This window comes from Gossypium hirsutum, chromosome D13, assembly GCF_007990345.1.
Source record: "Gossypium hirsutum isolate 1008001.06 chromosome D13, Gossypium_hirsutum_v2.1, whole genome shotgun sequence".
In the NCBI taxonomy this organism is placed as follows: domain Eukaryota; kingdom Viridiplantae; phylum Streptophyta; class Magnoliopsida; order Malvales; family Malvaceae; genus Gossypium; species Gossypium hirsutum.
The window spans coordinates 24282759-24300011 of NC_053449.1; the positions used below are offsets into that span (position 1 = coordinate 24282759).

Consider the following 17253-nt stretch of genomic DNA (forward strand, 5'->3'; position numbering starts at 1 on the left):
GTTACCGATTTAAGAGTCGGCCACTCCTTAATTGCCTTCACTTTGTCCTCGTCGACATGAATACCTTGAGCACTAACTATGAAACCTAAGAATATTAGTTTATCACAACAGAATGTGCATTTATCAAGGTTGGCAAATAATTTTTCAGCTCGCAGAATATCCAAAACGGTTTTAACATGGAAAACATGATCATCTAATGTCTTGGAATAAATTAAGATATCATCAAAATAAACCACTACAAATTTACCCAAGTGAAGCCTTAAAACATGATTCATTAATCTCATAAATGTACTAGGTGCATTAGTAAGACCGAAAGGCATAACTAACCATTCATACAATCCAAATTTTGTTTTAAAGGCTGTTTTCCATTCATCCCCTTCCTTCATTCGAATTTGATGATAACCGCTTTTTAAATCAATTTTAGTAAATATGACTGAACCATGTAATTCATCAATCATATCATCAAGTCTAGGAATTGGGTGTCGATACTTTACCGTTATTTTGTTGATTGGGCAGCAATCAACACACATTCGATACGTACCATCTTTCTTTGGTACTAATAAGACAGGAACGGCACAAGGGCTTAGGCTCTCACGAATGTACCCTTTGTCTAGTAATTCCTCAACTTGGCTTTGCAATTCCTTTGTCTCCTCGGTATTGCACCTATAGGCTGGTCGATTTGGTATTGAAGCTCCAGGTACTAAGTCAATTTGATGCTCTATCCCTCTTAAAGGTGGTAACCCTTTTGGGGCCTCATTAAAAACGTCCTCATAATCCTGCAAAAGAGACTGAAACACACTAGGCAAATTTTCGTCAATGTTAGATAAAGATAAATAATTTTGCCTAAACCTCACAAGGATACAAGGCTGTTTATTGAGTAGGGCTCTCCTCACATCTTTTTTTGTTGCCAAAAAAATTTTTCCGCTCATTTTACCACTTGTGGATTCACTCACCTTTGGGATTTTGAAATTTTGACTTTTTTTACTACTAGTCTCTTTTCTCTCTGTCTTTTGTACTTGCCCTTTCTCCCTTACCCCCTCACAAAATTTCATCATCTTCAATTGATCTTTGTATACATCAGTGGGATTTAAAGGAGCAAACATGAATTTCCTACCTTTAAACACAAGGGAGTATCGATTAAGCTTACCTTGGTGTGTAACATCACGATCAAATTGCCAAGGTCGTCCAAGGAGCAAGTGTGTCGCATGCATTGGGACCACATCACACCATACTTCATCCTCATAATTCTCGAGCTTAAAAGTGACCAAGGACTATTTCGTAACTTTAACTTCAGAACATTCGTTAAGCCATTGAAGGTGATATGGCTTTGGGTGCTTGGTACGAGGCAACTTTAAAGAATCCACCAAATAGCTACTCACTACATTCGAGCAACTCCCACTATCAATAATGAGTGAACATAAGTTACCTTTAATAAAACACCGAGAATGGAAAATATTGGTCCTTTGGTTGTCATCATCTTTCATCTGGATGTTAAGGGTTCGGCGAACTACAAGGCATTGAAAATCTGCAAAGTCCCCCTTCTTTTGGTGGTTTGACCAACTCTTCGCCATTATCACTGACATCCACAAGTTCTGGCATATCTGGATCTGCTTTATCAGAGTCGGAAGTGTACTCACCATTATCTTTCAGAAGAAGTAATCTCGTGTTAGGGCATTCCCTACTATAATGACCTCGCCCTTTGCACTTAAAGCATTCAATCTCACGAGTCCTCTTCACACTCGAATCACCTAAATTGGGCTGCTTAGAAGGTGTTTGCGTTTTAATAGGAGCCCCTTTTTTCCAATCTGATTGTTTACTTCCGTTGCTCAAAGAAGATTTATTAGTAACAAAAGGTGATTTTGAACTCTTAAAATCAGAATTGGAATTGTTACCTCGGTAATATTGTGAAGAAGAGAAGGAACCAAACCTCTGTTCCTTTAATTGTTGCTCGATCTCAATGGCTTTATGAACTGCTTCTTCCAAATCAATGTAAGTTTGTAGCTTCAAAGTATTAGCTATCGGTCTGTTCAAGCCATCAATAAACCGAACCATCGTTGTTTCCTCATCCTCATCCACATTAGCTCTCTGAATGAGCATCTCCATCTCCTTAAAATATTCATCCACCGTCCTACTACCTTGAATAAGTCTTCTCAGCTTTGTTTTAATCTCTCTATAGTAGTGAGGTGGAATAAACCTTTTACGCATAATCTGTTTCAACTCATCCCATGTTGAAATCTCACCTTCATAATTCTGATGACGATTCACCCCAAGTTGAGTCCACCAACTTAATGCATAATCTAAAAATTCCAGCGTTGCTAATGCAACCTTTTCATCATCCGGACATTTATAGTACCTAAACATAAGTTCATTCTTAGATTCCCATTCACAATAAGCTTCTGGATCATTCTTACCACGAAATTGGGGAATTGTGAACTTCAGTTTTGCTAAAGAAGGTTGTCCACGATCATGAACATCAAAATTAGTCCTAGTGACACGTCGAGGATCGCGCCTATGAGCAGGAGGCTGATTATCCATATCTTCTTTAATTGGGTCTCGATATTGAGACTCTTGATTCAATCGCACCTCATTGATGGTAGCAGTCAATGCTCGAAGTGCAGCAGCCTGTTCTTCCAACTGTTGTTGGAATTTTCTAAATGTGTCATCATTATTATCACCTTTAGATATTTTCAAAAAAAATAAACCTACAAAAATAAACACTCAACACTCAAAAATAAAAGTTAGCAAACCTCACCGTTAATCACTCAAAAAGAAAAATCAAATTCTCAATGAGGTAGAATTCAGTCTTGTGAGTTCTTTAGTAGAGTTTATATCAACCTATTAGAGAGTGTATGAACCGAACTACCAAAGAATCCTAATTTGCACTAGGATGCTAAAAAATTGACGAGACACCAATTGATTCGTGTTGCACCGAGGAAGGATTGTGTACACGTTTAAATCCTACTAACACAAGAAACAAGAAGGTGTTAGATATTTTAAAGGGAGAATAAAAAGCAAACAAATGAAAATCTACAGCTAAGAATCAATAAAAATTGCTGAAAATAGAAAACCTGAAAAACTGCGGAGTAACTTGACAACTTCGTTCAAGGTGTTCCCGATCTCAAAAAATCACAAAATTAAATCTGGAATGTCCTTAAATATTTACTTTTTGATCTGGAAATTTTGGGCACCAAACTCAACCCGCTGAATATTTTTTAAAATTTTTATTATATTTCGTATTTTTTCGATTTTTTGACTTTTTTAACTGATTTTTTGCGGGGATAAATTTTTTATATTCAATCATAGTGCCAAAAATATGTATGTAAAATTTCAGATCAATCGGACAACGTTTATGCACTCAAATGAATTTTTTTGAAAGATTTTTCTGGGTAAAACTGCTATTTTTGCTTTAAAAAATTGAGATCAGTTTAGAAATCAACCAAGAACATCCAAAACGCCCAAAATGTGATACCAAATGATATAGGGTTGCGCGCGGACCAAGATCGAGTTGCCAAGTCACGAGGAAAACTCCTACGAGGCTCTAAGCGAACAGATTTGAAAACACAAACAAAGATTAAGATTAAACCGAATCAGATTTGAATTTAAATCCCCAAATTCAATTAAAAGAGCAGCAAGAAACAAAGAAATAGAATAGATGACTCAAACGAAATTGGAAGTATAGAAAGAATGTGAATTGGCCAACAAATTGATTTGGCCAAGAATGCCCAAATTCCAGCAGCCGAATTTCACCCAACACGTGGAAATAGCAATCGGCAAAACCCTAGAAATTGGGGAAAACTTGAATCGATTTAGGAGCTGCCAACAAGAGATCAATTAAACGAAGAGTTCTTGGAGTTTAATCAAGGCTGAAACACAAACAAGAACAGGAAAAGAATTAGAAGAAGAATCGGCACAAGCAGAATTAAAGAAAATAAATTGAACAGCAAGATTTAAAGAAAAGTCCTAAGAATCCTTGAAATCCCGAAAGGTTTCACAAATCCTTTCAAACGGCTCTAATCTCCCCTCCAAAGAATATCAATGGCAAGAAGAATGTTGAAGATGGCTCCCACAATCACAAGATTGCTAAAACAACTTCTAAAGAAAGCTCAAGAGAGAATTCTTGGAGAAAACCCCAAAGAAAATTCTGCACTTTATCAAAACTGAAATTTTAATGTATTAAGTAATGAGTACAAGGGGTGGCCGACCATCACTTATATAGGCCACAAACTAATCCTAATCTTATTAGAAAACTTAAAAATTAACCCTAATTAATAAAATAATAAGAGAATTTCGGCCAAACACTTTAAATGGGCTGTTTTGGGTCGAATTTAACATATCCTATTCCTAGAGCCTAAAAATTAAATTAACAATTAAAAAGTTCTACAAATTGGGCCCTTTGACAATTTTGGCCTGATTTTTAACTAAGTATGTATGGATTTCTTGATTGAGCTGGAATTTTCTTATTGGGCCTCGCCTTCAAGAATTTGGGCTTGTGATCCATCTTCTACCAAAATTGGGTCACTGACGCTCGTAACGGAGATCCAATGCGCTTTGGCTGCAAGATTCGATTTCTTGGACCAAGATTTCCAAGATTTGAAATCTTGATTTTCTCGATTCTTGAAATCGCTCCAAACAACAAAATTGGGACAATATTCGGTTTCTTAATTTTCTTGAAAACAAGAAAGTGAATCTTGATTTTCTTGTTCTTTCGCGTACGCATTTAAGGCCTTGCTAACAAACTCTTGAATGGTCCCATTTAGTTTGGAACGCATTTGTCGGGCCTTTGCTCTCGTTATTGGGCCTTGTGGTAATTAGAGCCCATCGTGTTCTTGGGTTGGGCCTTGGAGACTCGTATCAGTTTTTCCCTATGATTATGACATCAATGTTATGTATGGTATATATAAGGGATCATTTGCAGGTACCCAAAAAAACTTGAACTTGTGACCACATAACAACCGTCAATTGGCCCCCGGTTATACTCAAACCCGTGATCGTATCACAGTCGCCGACTGGGACCTCCACTTAGACTTCAACCCATGATCGTATCAAGCCCTGTCACCCTAAAACCTGACTTCCATAGAATGTGTTTTTGAGGTAATGGTCCTATCCCGGCATGACATATGAAATGTATGTGTTTTGATTTGTGTTATCGCATCCTTTGCCCTTTAAATATACCTATAAACTTTTGTAGTTTCACCCCTAAAACCCTAACCCTAAAAAAATATGCAAACACGCTTTTACACTATCTCTCCAAAAACGGTCTATTTCCCTAAATTAAAAAAACGACCTAAAAAGCTAAATAAAAAAATTGACATACCCTTATTTAGCCCAATATTAAAATCCACAAAAAAGTAAATATAATGTTTATATTTAATTCTGCATTACACAACTTCATACATGAATTGCTAATAGTAATTCATTAAAAATAGTCCTATTTTAATGTTTAAATATATTTTATTACAAAAGTAATTGGTGGGGTTTGATATCACTTAACTTACAAGTATTAATTCAATAGTAACAATTAAAAAAAAATCAACATTTCATTATAGTAAAATAGGATAAATTTCATTTACCTAAAAGAAAATACTCACTAATATACTTTAGTAATACTTAATATGACATAAAAGAAATTGATATAAAAAGGTATGCAGGCATAATTACTAGGATCAAATGATGCCAAGAAAGGAAAAAGTAGGGTTTTAGTATTACACAAGTAACAAGCCCATCAATTAGTGTAAGGTTCTCAAACACCACTTGGCATTCAATGTGGGACGAATTATTACTCCTGCCCTAAAACATTAAAAGATGAAGGGAATCATGGCATATCGATGTTTTGGGTAATCTTCAAATTTACCAATATACCACTTTTGTGTTTCAGCTGCTGCAAACCCCAAATTTGTGACCTGCCGTCGCCAACCACGCAAATATACAAATATTTCAGGTCATTGAACAATCCTAGAAAGGCCACAAAATTAAATGAAAGCTTCTTCTTTTTTTCTTTTACCACAAATGCTAGGAGTAACCAAATGGTGATGTCTGCTCCTCCACTAGCAATCAACAAGCCAACATAAATGACCTTTTTCATCATTAAAACCATGCAAATTATTAGCAAAATAAAATGTGGTAACTAAAGGGAGGAAGAGCCTGTGAACTTACAATCTCAGCCAAATAGTGTGGAGATGAAACAATTTCAAACCAATCCCCTTTCGGGATTACATACTCTTCACCTCCTGCTCGCATTGAACCCTACCCAATTCCAACACCCCACAATATATGTTATTTTCTTTGGTCAAATTGTATAAAATGTATTTTCAATCTTGAGATCAATTTTTTCATCATTTACATCATGGTGATCTTTTTTTTTTTGAAAGTGTTACAAGTACAATACATATACATGTTTGAGTGGCCACAAGTATTAAATTGTTACAACACAAACTGTCCTAATGATCACAAAGTAGAATAAAATAATTACAAACACGAACAGACTAAAAACTAATACAATCCATACTAAAGCCAACAAACTAAACTAATTGGACTAGACTAAAACTCACATATGATGTAATTTGGAGACCCAAGTATAGAATTTCACATGATAAATCTCAAATCTAAGTGCTTAAAACTCAATGGACTAGACTAAAACTCACACATGATGTAACTTGGAGACCCAAGTATAGAATTGCATATGATAAATCTCAAATCTAAGTACTTAAAACTGAATACCTTCGCCTTTGCCAAAAAAACCAAAACCTTATTGAGAAAGGTGACCTATTTTTTAACATGAAATGATGTCCATGGCACAAGTTCTATTTCTTTAATGTCGTGTTTCATCTGAGAGTCTTTTGTATGCAAGTCAGTGAGTTACACTACCTAACACATGGCCTGAGACACGGGCATGTGGGGCAACTTAGAAAGTTACATGACCTGGCACACGGGTGAGGACACGAGTTGAGACATGGCATGGGAGGTTCCACACAACCTGGCCATACGGTCGTGTGTCCCTGTTTTTAAAAATTTACTTCATTTTCCTAAATTATATATTTTGTTTTGATTTAGTCCCGAATTGCTCCTAAATTATTTTTAGGGACTCGAGGGTTCAAGTTAGGGATGAAATGTATGAGAATGGCTGGTTTATGATATTTTTGAATTTATTAAATGCTATGATGTTTAAAGGTTTTAATTGATTGGTAATACTCCATAACCTTAATCCGACGACGAATTCGTATTAGGCGTGTTATAGTTTATTTATGTATATATGATTTGTTGTGACAGCCCAAAATTGACCCTAGTCGGGAAGTGGTTTCGGGACCGTTAAACCGAGTCATAAAAATAATTAGCTGTCATATTTGATGCTTATTATATGTATATATGCATGTGTGAAAATATCATATTTGAATTTTGTTTAATTGTAGGTGAATTTTAGTAAATAGGACTTATGCGAGAAAATTTTGAAATGTGGTAGGTCAAAGCATAAGGATCTATTAGTGCATGAAATAAAAAGGGGGGACTTGCATGTCAATTCCCCCCCCAATTAGTAGTGGCCGGCCATGACAAGTATGGTAGACCAAGTGTGATGGGCAAGAACATGTCATAAACATGTTAAGTTAGTGTTTCATGGGAAGTATGATAAAATAAGGAGCATGGGAATAAAATAATGAAAGGGAATATGATGAAAACAAAAAAAAAGTGTGTGGTTGTTCCCCCATTTTGCCGAAACTAGAAAGAAAAACAAAAAAAAAGTGTTCATCCTTTGGTTCATCCTTGGCCGAAAATTTTAAGGAGGAAGGAAGAAGAAAGGTTGAAGAGGTTCGGCCATGCATGTAACTAGGCTAAGGTATGTTTGATGATGTTCCATGAGATGCATGCATGTTTTAGTTGTTAGCTTGAGTTCTACCTAGCCCATGGTCTAAATCTTGCTATGTGATGGAAATGACACTCGGCCATGGATGCATCATTCTTGCTTGGTGTTGATGTTGTGTTGGTGAGATACCAAGTTATTTTTGTGACCAAGTTGAGATTTGAATTTTTGGAATGAGTAAGGTTTTCGGCTATGGTAAATATAAGGGTGATGGATGTTGTGTCATGCTAAATCTAGATGAACAATGTTAGTGCTTATATCTCGATATTCATGAGTTTCTTTCTTGGTTTTACCTCAAACCCATGAAGTATTTTAATTGGTGTTGTTAGAAGTTTCGGTCATGGGATTATAAGCTTGTTAGTTTTGATGATGAAATTTATGCCTTGCAAGGGTAAATGGTGTCTTGATGCATTCGGCCATGGTAGAAAGTAGAAGTGAAATGGTAGTAAGATAAAATGCAAAATGTTAGTATTTGATTACTAGTGTATAAATGCGTATTAGCCGAGTTTTGAATTTGAAACGAAACAGTATATAACTAATACAAGTAACCATACTTGTGGGAAGTATTAAGCATATAATTGGCCTCAACATATACATGCATACTCGGCCACATAAGAAGATTTGTGTTGCATGCATTCGGTTAGAGGCAAACATATTGATGCCTATATCTTGGTTAGGACAATCGGCTAAAAGGGAGTGTGGGTTAATATGTTGAGTTGATGCATGATTTCACATGTATGTGACTTTAATGTCTAATGTATAAATATGGGCTAAGTGCCTAGTGTTCCTCTTTTCGATGCTCAAATGATTGAATCAATTTATTTGTTTAATTAAGCTCAAGAGCAAAGGGGATCTAAATCCGATAAAGGGAAGGAAAAAGTGGTCGAATAGCCATCGAAATCGTTCGACAACATCCGAGGTAAGTTCTTGAGTAATAGAGCTTAAATTATGATTTGATTAGATCATGTTTTAAGCAAATCAAAATCATGCTCTTTGTGTGTGGCTATTGAGCCGAAATTGCAAGAATGATAAGTGTCTTGTGTTTGAGTTTTGCTAATGAAAATGAAATACGAATGTATCATGATTTATTGTTAAATGTGCATGGTTATTTGAATGATGTCCGGGCTAAGTCCCGAAGGCTTTGTGCTAAGTGACCATATCCGGACTAAGATCCGAAGGCATTTGTGCGAGTTACTAATTCCGGGCTAAGCCCGAAGGCATTGGTGCGAGTTACTAATTCCGGGCTAAGCCCGAAGGCATTTGTGCGAGTTACTATAACCGGGCTAAGTCCCGAAGGCATTTGTGCGAGTTACTATAACCGGGCTATGTCCCAAAGGCATTTGTGCGAGTTACTATAACCGGGCTATGTCCCGAAGGCATTTGAACAAGTAGCTATATCCGGTTAAATTCCGAAGGTACGTGATTTGGGAATGAATGATCTTGCTGTAAAAATTTCAGTTAATACGCTTGTAACATCCCAACATTGAGGTATGTTTCGTATGTGCTTTGAATTAGTTGAGCCCTTACAAATAAGTATTCGCTCAGTTGATAAATGAGCTACCGGCCTTTGGCTAAGTTGATCTTTTGTGTATGAACATAAGGGTTGGTAATGTGAAGTAAGTACGATATTGAAAATTTGTGCATATGAAATTATCCGTTTAGCTATATGAATGCTATACTTTTGTTGTGCTGGAATCCCTTGCTCAAAACTTACTAAGCATAAATTGCTTACTCCGTTTCTTTATTTCTCTGTTTTATAGATTTTGGCTCGTCAGCTATCGGACTCGGGATTTTTGGAAGTCGAAGTCTCCCACACTATCAAAGCCCTTTTGGTACACTTTTGGTTGAACTCTGAAAATGGCATGTATAGGATTACCCTTTTGTTGTGGGTCATGGACCCTTTGGATTTGTATAATTTTGGATAGCCATGCGAAAATGGCTTATATATGTTTGAGCATAATGTTATAATCATTTGGTATGGATATGGTTATTGAGAGGTGTGGATATGCTTAACAAGGATTGGCCATGGGAATGGTTAATCACTATCATAATTTGTGCTATTTATGCTAAAAGGGCTAGTTGAATCATGGAAACTATGAAATAGGTAAAGTCTACCTTAAAGGCAGATGCTGACAGCAGCAGTGATGTAGATTTGGAAAATCACTAAAAATAGTAGGAATGGAATTAAATAGTTAATAAATTAGGTAAACGAACCTTGATGAATCTATTTTCATAGGAAAGTAACGAAACGATCATATGGACAGTATGTTAAGAGATATTCAGGTTCTCGTGAGACAGGGCCAGAACGGTTTCTGGATTCCCTGTTCCGACTTTGGAAATTCATTATAAATTAACCAGAGATAATTAGGAGTCATGCCATATATGTATAGATTCCTATCTGAGTCTAGTTTCTATAGAAACAAACGACATCAGTATTGAAGCCCTGTACAGGGAGATATCCAAGTCGTAATGCGCAAAGGTCAGTGTAGTCGATCCCTGTAACATGGGAGACTTTGAATAATAAACTGTACTAATTGGCCAGACAAAAAATTCTAGAAAAAAATATGTAGATGGGCATATGAGTCTAGTTTCAGGGAAAAATTACGAAACTGATTTTCGAGTTGTGAAACTCAAGATATGATTTTTAAGGTGACGGTGATGCAGTTAGCCAACTGCCTGGAAATTTTTTTAAATGGACTGCGATAGTAAGCGAATTTAGTCTGTGAACCCCTTGTGTCCGACTCCGGCAACGGTCTCGGGTACGGGGTGTTACATTTGTTGCTTGGGATGTGTTACATACTAAGCTTGTAAAGCTCACTCTTTGTTTGTTATTCTCTTAGGTAATGAACAAGTTTAGGACCAGACGGTGTGCAGGAGCTCGGATTGGTTTTCCACATAATATGGTTCGAATTATTTTAATTAAGATTTCTAAAATTTTGACTTTCGGACTAAGTTTTTGGTGTTGTTTCTGGGTGTTCTTAAACGTAAAACTGCAAAATTATACAAATTTGACATATTGGAATTTAGTTTTCAAAACTTAAAAACTCTAAAAATATCCACTGCAAAATTTAATATCAAACTAAATGCTTTTCCAAAAAATAATTAAGTTCTACGTGAGATTTCATAAAGAACTTGTAAGGGTTTTACCGAAATTAATATTTCCAAATCACGTGATTACTAAAATTAGAGTGAAATTTTTGAAAGTTTTCGTTGTTTTTATAAGTAAATGTTTAAGAGATCATATTGTGAAATAACTTTTTTCAAACTTGAGAATTTTCTAAAACTCGCATGAGCATAGCTAAATTAAGATTTCAGATCACACAATTCCTAAGGTAGATTTTAGTTTTTCAAATGAGTTGATGTAACTTCTCCAGAGTCAGCCATAACGTCTGAGCCGAGTGTGAGGTGTTAGATATTTTATTTGTCTTTAATAAATAAGACAGTAGCCATTGATGTTTTTCTCGAATTTCACTCACCCTAATATGACGTTTTGAGTGGTACCAGAAACGGTGATTTTGGAACCTTGTATTCCAATGATCAAGTCAATTAATATTGTTATTTAACATTTACGAAGTGATATTAGGGTTATATTGAATTTCAGATAGGTAATTCTATTATTGAATAGTTAATTGTGAAACAATGACTAAATCATAAATGTGGTAAAAGTTAAATTACTATAGATTGCAAGTGGAAAACTTTAATTAGGGACCAATGTGGTATATGGTATATTCCACATTGGAATTTTTAATGGACGGTTTGGTTTGGTTTAGTTTTGTATGTTATATTATTATAAATTATAATTAAATAACATAAAAATATTGAAAATTAAAAGAAAAAAATATGTATGGTGGAAGGAAAGAGAAAGCATTTTTGGTCATCTTCCTCCATTCTACTGATTTCACTATTGAAGAAGAGCTCTCTAGGGCTTTGTAGCTTTCAACACTTATTTAGGTATTGCAATTTATCCTTTTTCTTTTAATTTTTATATTTTTAGAATCTCGGAAGCTTGATTTAGCTAGCTAATAGACAAATTAGAGAAACTGTTAAAGTTTACTAAACTTATCATTGATGTATTTTTAGAGCTTTTATTGTCAAACAGGTGCATAAATGAAATTGAGTTGTTATATAAATTTAATACGCTGTTAAATGATGTGTGGAATATATAATTGAGTTAAATTATTATTTAGATCAAGAATTACAATAACTGAAGGATTTACGAGGAAAAAGGAAAACTACTGAGTAGTCCTTGACAAGTAAATTGTTATTGTTTTTCTAGGTAAGTTCATATAATATAAATAAGTTTAAATTTTTGTTGATCATATTTGAATGTATGTTAATGTTTTATTGAAATTTTTGGATTGATAATGAAATAATATGGAATTGTTAATGTTGAGGTTAAATCTCGATGAACTTAGTAAAAGTCTCGTATATAAGGTTGCGGGTTGATACCCGTTGGTATCGAGCTCCAGCATTTGTTGCAAATAGGTTTAACTTGGATAGGTAATCAGATACTGGTGTTTATGGTTAGCTCGGATGAGCAGTTGGCATTAATTTCACCTATGTACTAAACTCTTTTACTATGTTTCATCGGGTAGAACTTGTATTAAAATTAAAATGATGCTACAAAATAAATGTTGTTATTTGACACATATGAAATGTCAAAAGGTATGTGGTGAATGTGAGTAAAATGGCAATTTAGAAAATTGATTCATAAAGTATTTAAGTTGAAATCGGTGTTTAACAATTTGAAGCTATATATGTGGTTATGGCCTAAATCTCATTTGGTTGATATTGTTGTGAATTTTATGATAGGTGGAAATTATGGTATAATGAATTGTAATTGTTAAATTGATAAATGTAATATATATTTTTTATAATATATGAGCTTACTAAGTATTTGTAATACTTACCTGTGTTACTACTTTGTAGATTTTGGATGTTGGAACGTATCAATTGGATCAACGAGAAGCCTACACTCTTCTTCTCCCAATTTGGTAGACTTTTGAATGTTTCAAACTTGGTTATATGTGGAATGAATATAGGTGGTCAAATACTTGTAATTTAATGGATGTGTTTAAGTTTTGGCATTGTTGAACTTGGGTTAAATAAGTATATGCTTATGGCAATTTAATGAGATGATGAATGGATATTAGTTCATGTGAGTGATCAAGCCTTGAAGTTTAGTTACATTGATTTTGCTTATGGCATGTTATGTATATGAATTATAGATTGATTTGTGATGGCTTATACTTATTGATTGAGGTGCCTTGAGGTATATTGGTTAGAAATAGGATTGGTTTATGTCTTTAAATGTGATTGTGATGCATTTTGAGCAAGTTTAAGAGTTGGTTGTTGCATGTACATGGCCTACATAAAAATTGGGTAAATAAATAGATTGTAAAGGTGGGCAACTCGATTGTAAAGGTAGATAAATCGATAATAAAGGTATATATATTTGTTCACAAGGGCTGACACTCGACCTTGTGTCACACATGGGCAAGTGACATGATCGTGTACTTTGTATGATCAGGGTGGTGTTGTTTAAACACGGTCTCAGTCTCTTACACGACTTAGTTACACGACCGTGTGAATGGTTGTAGGATTTTACTTTTAAGCCCACACTGTCTCAGTTTGTTACATGGTCTAGTGACACGACCTTGTGACTGTGTTATGCACAGCTTCAATTTGTGGCACGGTTGGGATACACAGCCATGTGATTTAGCACTACACAGCCTCTGACTGGCCACACAACCGTGTGACCATATTTTACACTTTTGCTCAATTTTTTTTTGAAATGTTTTAAATTAGTCTCTGTTTGTTTCGAGATTGATTTTAAAGCTTTCGTAAGCTCTAATTAAGTTCAAATTTTTATGCAAGACATGATTTATTTGATGAATTGATGATTTAAGATTGTTTTAAATAAAATATTTGAATTAAATTGCATGTTCTCGTTCTGTTATTTACCGTAGCATCTCTTAACTCAATTCAAGCGACGGAAACGAGTGTGGGGTGTTACATAAGTAGTATTTTTTGTGCAATTCCAAATGTGAAGTAAGTCTTCGTACCTTATTGGTGAAACTAACTATTTGAAATTCAACAAACCCCTATCTTCTTTTTTCTTTTTCTTGAAAAATAATTGAGATGAATGAATTTTTTACCTTAAAACCAAAAAGTTTCCCCCCTTTTTTTAAATGTGAATTTTACTGACCAGTAATAATAATACCAGTCATTTTGATATACATGATGGTTTTAAGTTCATTATGAACTTTATCATTTTTTAAATAAAATTAATCAAGTTTCAATTTGATTCATATAGGGATACAAAAGAGTTAGAGATTTCTACAAAAAGAGAAAATTTGAGAGTTCGAATTATCATTTTTAGAATTTTTTTTCATGAATTACTTATTTTTTAGAAATCTTTTTATATTTTAAGTAAATCTTTCATGTTTCAAGAAATGCTTAATACATTAATAGTTACTTAAAACATGCAATATTTTTAAAAATTTAAGTAATTCTTTTTCATATTTTACGAATTTTAGAAACATTTTCATGTAATAACTCTTAACGAATTACTTCATGTTTTTATATTTCTAAGTATAACTCTTTTTTTGTTCAAAAAAAAAAAGTATAACTCTTTAATGTAATAAGTAATTTTTTTAACAGCATGTATCATAAATTAATTTTTTTAAATTATTTCATGCTTTACGAATTGCTTAATTTATTAAAAACCTTTTTATATTTTAAGTAACCCTTTCATGCATTAATTTTATGTTTTAAGTAATTTTTCTAAGAAATTACTTAATTTCTTACAAACATTTTCATATTTTATTTAATTCTTTCAACGAATTACTTAATTATTAAAAAAAAATGTTGTAATGTCATATTTTAAATAATTATTGTTACACTTTTTTTTAATGATCCAAAACTTTATCTAACAGTGTATATTTCTCGGATTTTCCCAACTAGATCTTTCAAACAAGTTGGTGAAATGGACTGTTAACTTACAAGAATTGCATGACAACGGAGCTGATGAATCCAACCCCATAGAAATATAGCACTGCCAACCCACTGCTTCCATCTAAGCCACAAAGGGAATCTGTTCCCACCTATCACTTCCAACGGCTGCCATTGTTTCCTTCCTTCAGACACCAGATCCAAAGTAAACTCAAACACCTCCGGGGCACAAGTGCAGCAAAGTGACAATGGTGCTACTATGTAGTAACTGGCCATGCAAAAGTATGTATCTGACCATCCAACATTTGAAAATAGTATAGCAAGAGAAAACAAATATGGTGAAAGGTGTTTAAGAAATTACTCGCCTCATGCCAATGAAATAGCCGAATATGTGCATTCGAGCTAAGGGCCGATAATGGAATACATATAATGACTCGTAAAGGCGTCTCAAGACTTGAGCTTCCATCAACCAAAGCAGGAACACAGCACGCCATACCCTGTGGGATTTGTGCAATGCAAAGATGGTTGATGAGGTTGAGCCAGCAGTGCATGCATATAGCCATGTGGTGAGTAGCAAAAGGGTTGTCCACAGGGTACCCGTCATGTAGAAATGAGAGAAGAATCTCTGAGGAACTGTGAACTTCTGCAATCGACAGAGCCAGTAAGATCCAAAAATGGTATTTGGTTTACAGCAGGAACATAACATGCAAAGAAGTAAAAACACTCACAGAGGAAGATGGATGCATTGTCTTCCCTCTTTTTGCTAACCCTAATATAGTTTGATGAAAGGGTCTCAAACGCAGTGAAGCTAAGATAATGGGAAGAATGGCAGCAACCCAAGTGAGTCTCAGCAATGCAACAAGTCCAACATCCATTTTCTGATCTCCACCCCAAAAAACAAAGATATCAGATCAAAAACGAAAGCTTCAAAAGTTTCCTTTTACGGAAGGCTCCTTAATGAAGCTTCAAAAACTGAGATCGGCAATGAATGCAAGGTCGTCGAGCCATAATGGTTTTAGGTGCGGGTGGTTGCAGACTTGCATTGAGATTGGCATTTTATTGCTGATTCCATGGCTGAGTTGCATTAGCCCAAAAGTTATATTAACCCATTCAGTATTTCATTCATAAATGCGTGACAAATGAGATTTATGTAACAGTTGTTAAAATTTGTAATTATTTTGTTGGGATAAATAATTGGTTTAAAAAAAATTAGATTATTAGAATTTTATAAATTAAAAAAAAAATAAGTATAGAGGAAGAAAATAAATAATTTAAAAGATATTCAAAAGGGATATGAATATATTTGTAAAACTTTATAAATAAATTTAATAACTTTTAATAATGTATTAAATTAAATAAAGTTATAGGGAATATTGGAAAACCATCTTTTTAACTCAATTTGAGAAAAGTAATCAAGCTACTAAAATCTTCTCTTTAAATTACTTACAAAATTTGAAACTCTTCAATATAATTACACAAACATCTAAATTTATTTTTAGAATTTTGAAATCCAAACTTATTTTAATTTTTATACCAAACATGCTTTCATGTGTTAGCTTAGCTCCCGTGATTGAATGGTTATATGCTTGCCTTTTTCCGCAGCATGACCTAGGTTTGAATTCTCTCGTCTGCATATATTTTTTTCTAAAGCATGTTGTTTTAGATTTTTTGTTTTTTTTTTAATTAACAAACATGTTTTTAAGTTTATTTTATTTTATATTCACGTTTTTACTTAATAACTGCCCTATTTATATAAACAAAATAATAAATATGTAATTATATAATGAAATATATATTTTATATATATCATTATGTTAAATATATTTTATTTTTTAAAAACATCAATTATTTATATATATTTATTAAGGATAATGATATATGAAATATTTTACATATAAAAATAATAAAAATATTTGAAATAATTAATTGATTTTCTATATTGATGCCAAATTTTAGTATTATGTATTTTTGTAAGTGCATTTGAAATAATTAGTTGAAATCTTTCATGTATAACAATAATGACATTTGAAATAATAATTTTTACAATATTAGAATCTACAATATCCACCATGTAGGTGAAAATATAATGATAATTGAAATAATTATTTAAAATATTTTACATATAAAAATAATAATATATTGATTTTATATAATACTTTTTTTTATACAATGCCTAGAACTATCCATAATTCTTCCTCAACTCTTAAATAAGATGATAAACAGGCTTAACTGTGCTTGAATCCACGTCCTCCTACATTGACAACAAAGTTGATACCAGCTAAGCTAAGACTCAGTTGGTTATGTATTAGAATTTACCAGACTCGCAATATAGGTGAAAAAATTGATATTTGAAATAATTATTTAATTTTATAATATTAGAATTTATCATACCCATAATGTACATGAAAAAACTTTGACATATAAAAATTATATATAAAGAAAAATGT

General features: G+C 33.5%; 1 protein-coding gene across 1 annotated transcript; it reads right to left on the bottom strand.

The window, feature by feature from the left end:
* Positions 1-5681: 5681 nt before the first annotated feature.
* On the bottom strand, positions 5682-15832 carry LOC107918655 (polyprenol reductase 2). Its single transcript, XM_016848239.2, has 6 exons — positions 15535-15832; positions 15172-15449; positions 14858-15074; positions 6154-6243; positions 6002-6073; positions 5682-5900 (listed from the first exon to the last, which is right to left on the bottom strand). Exons 1-6 carry the CDS (start codon positions 15679-15681, stop codon positions 5796-5798), a joined length of 909 nt encoding a protein of 302 aa, XP_016703728.1. The 5' UTR covers positions 15682-15832; the 3' UTR covers positions 5682-5795.
* Positions 15833-17253: the final 1421 nt, after the last annotated feature.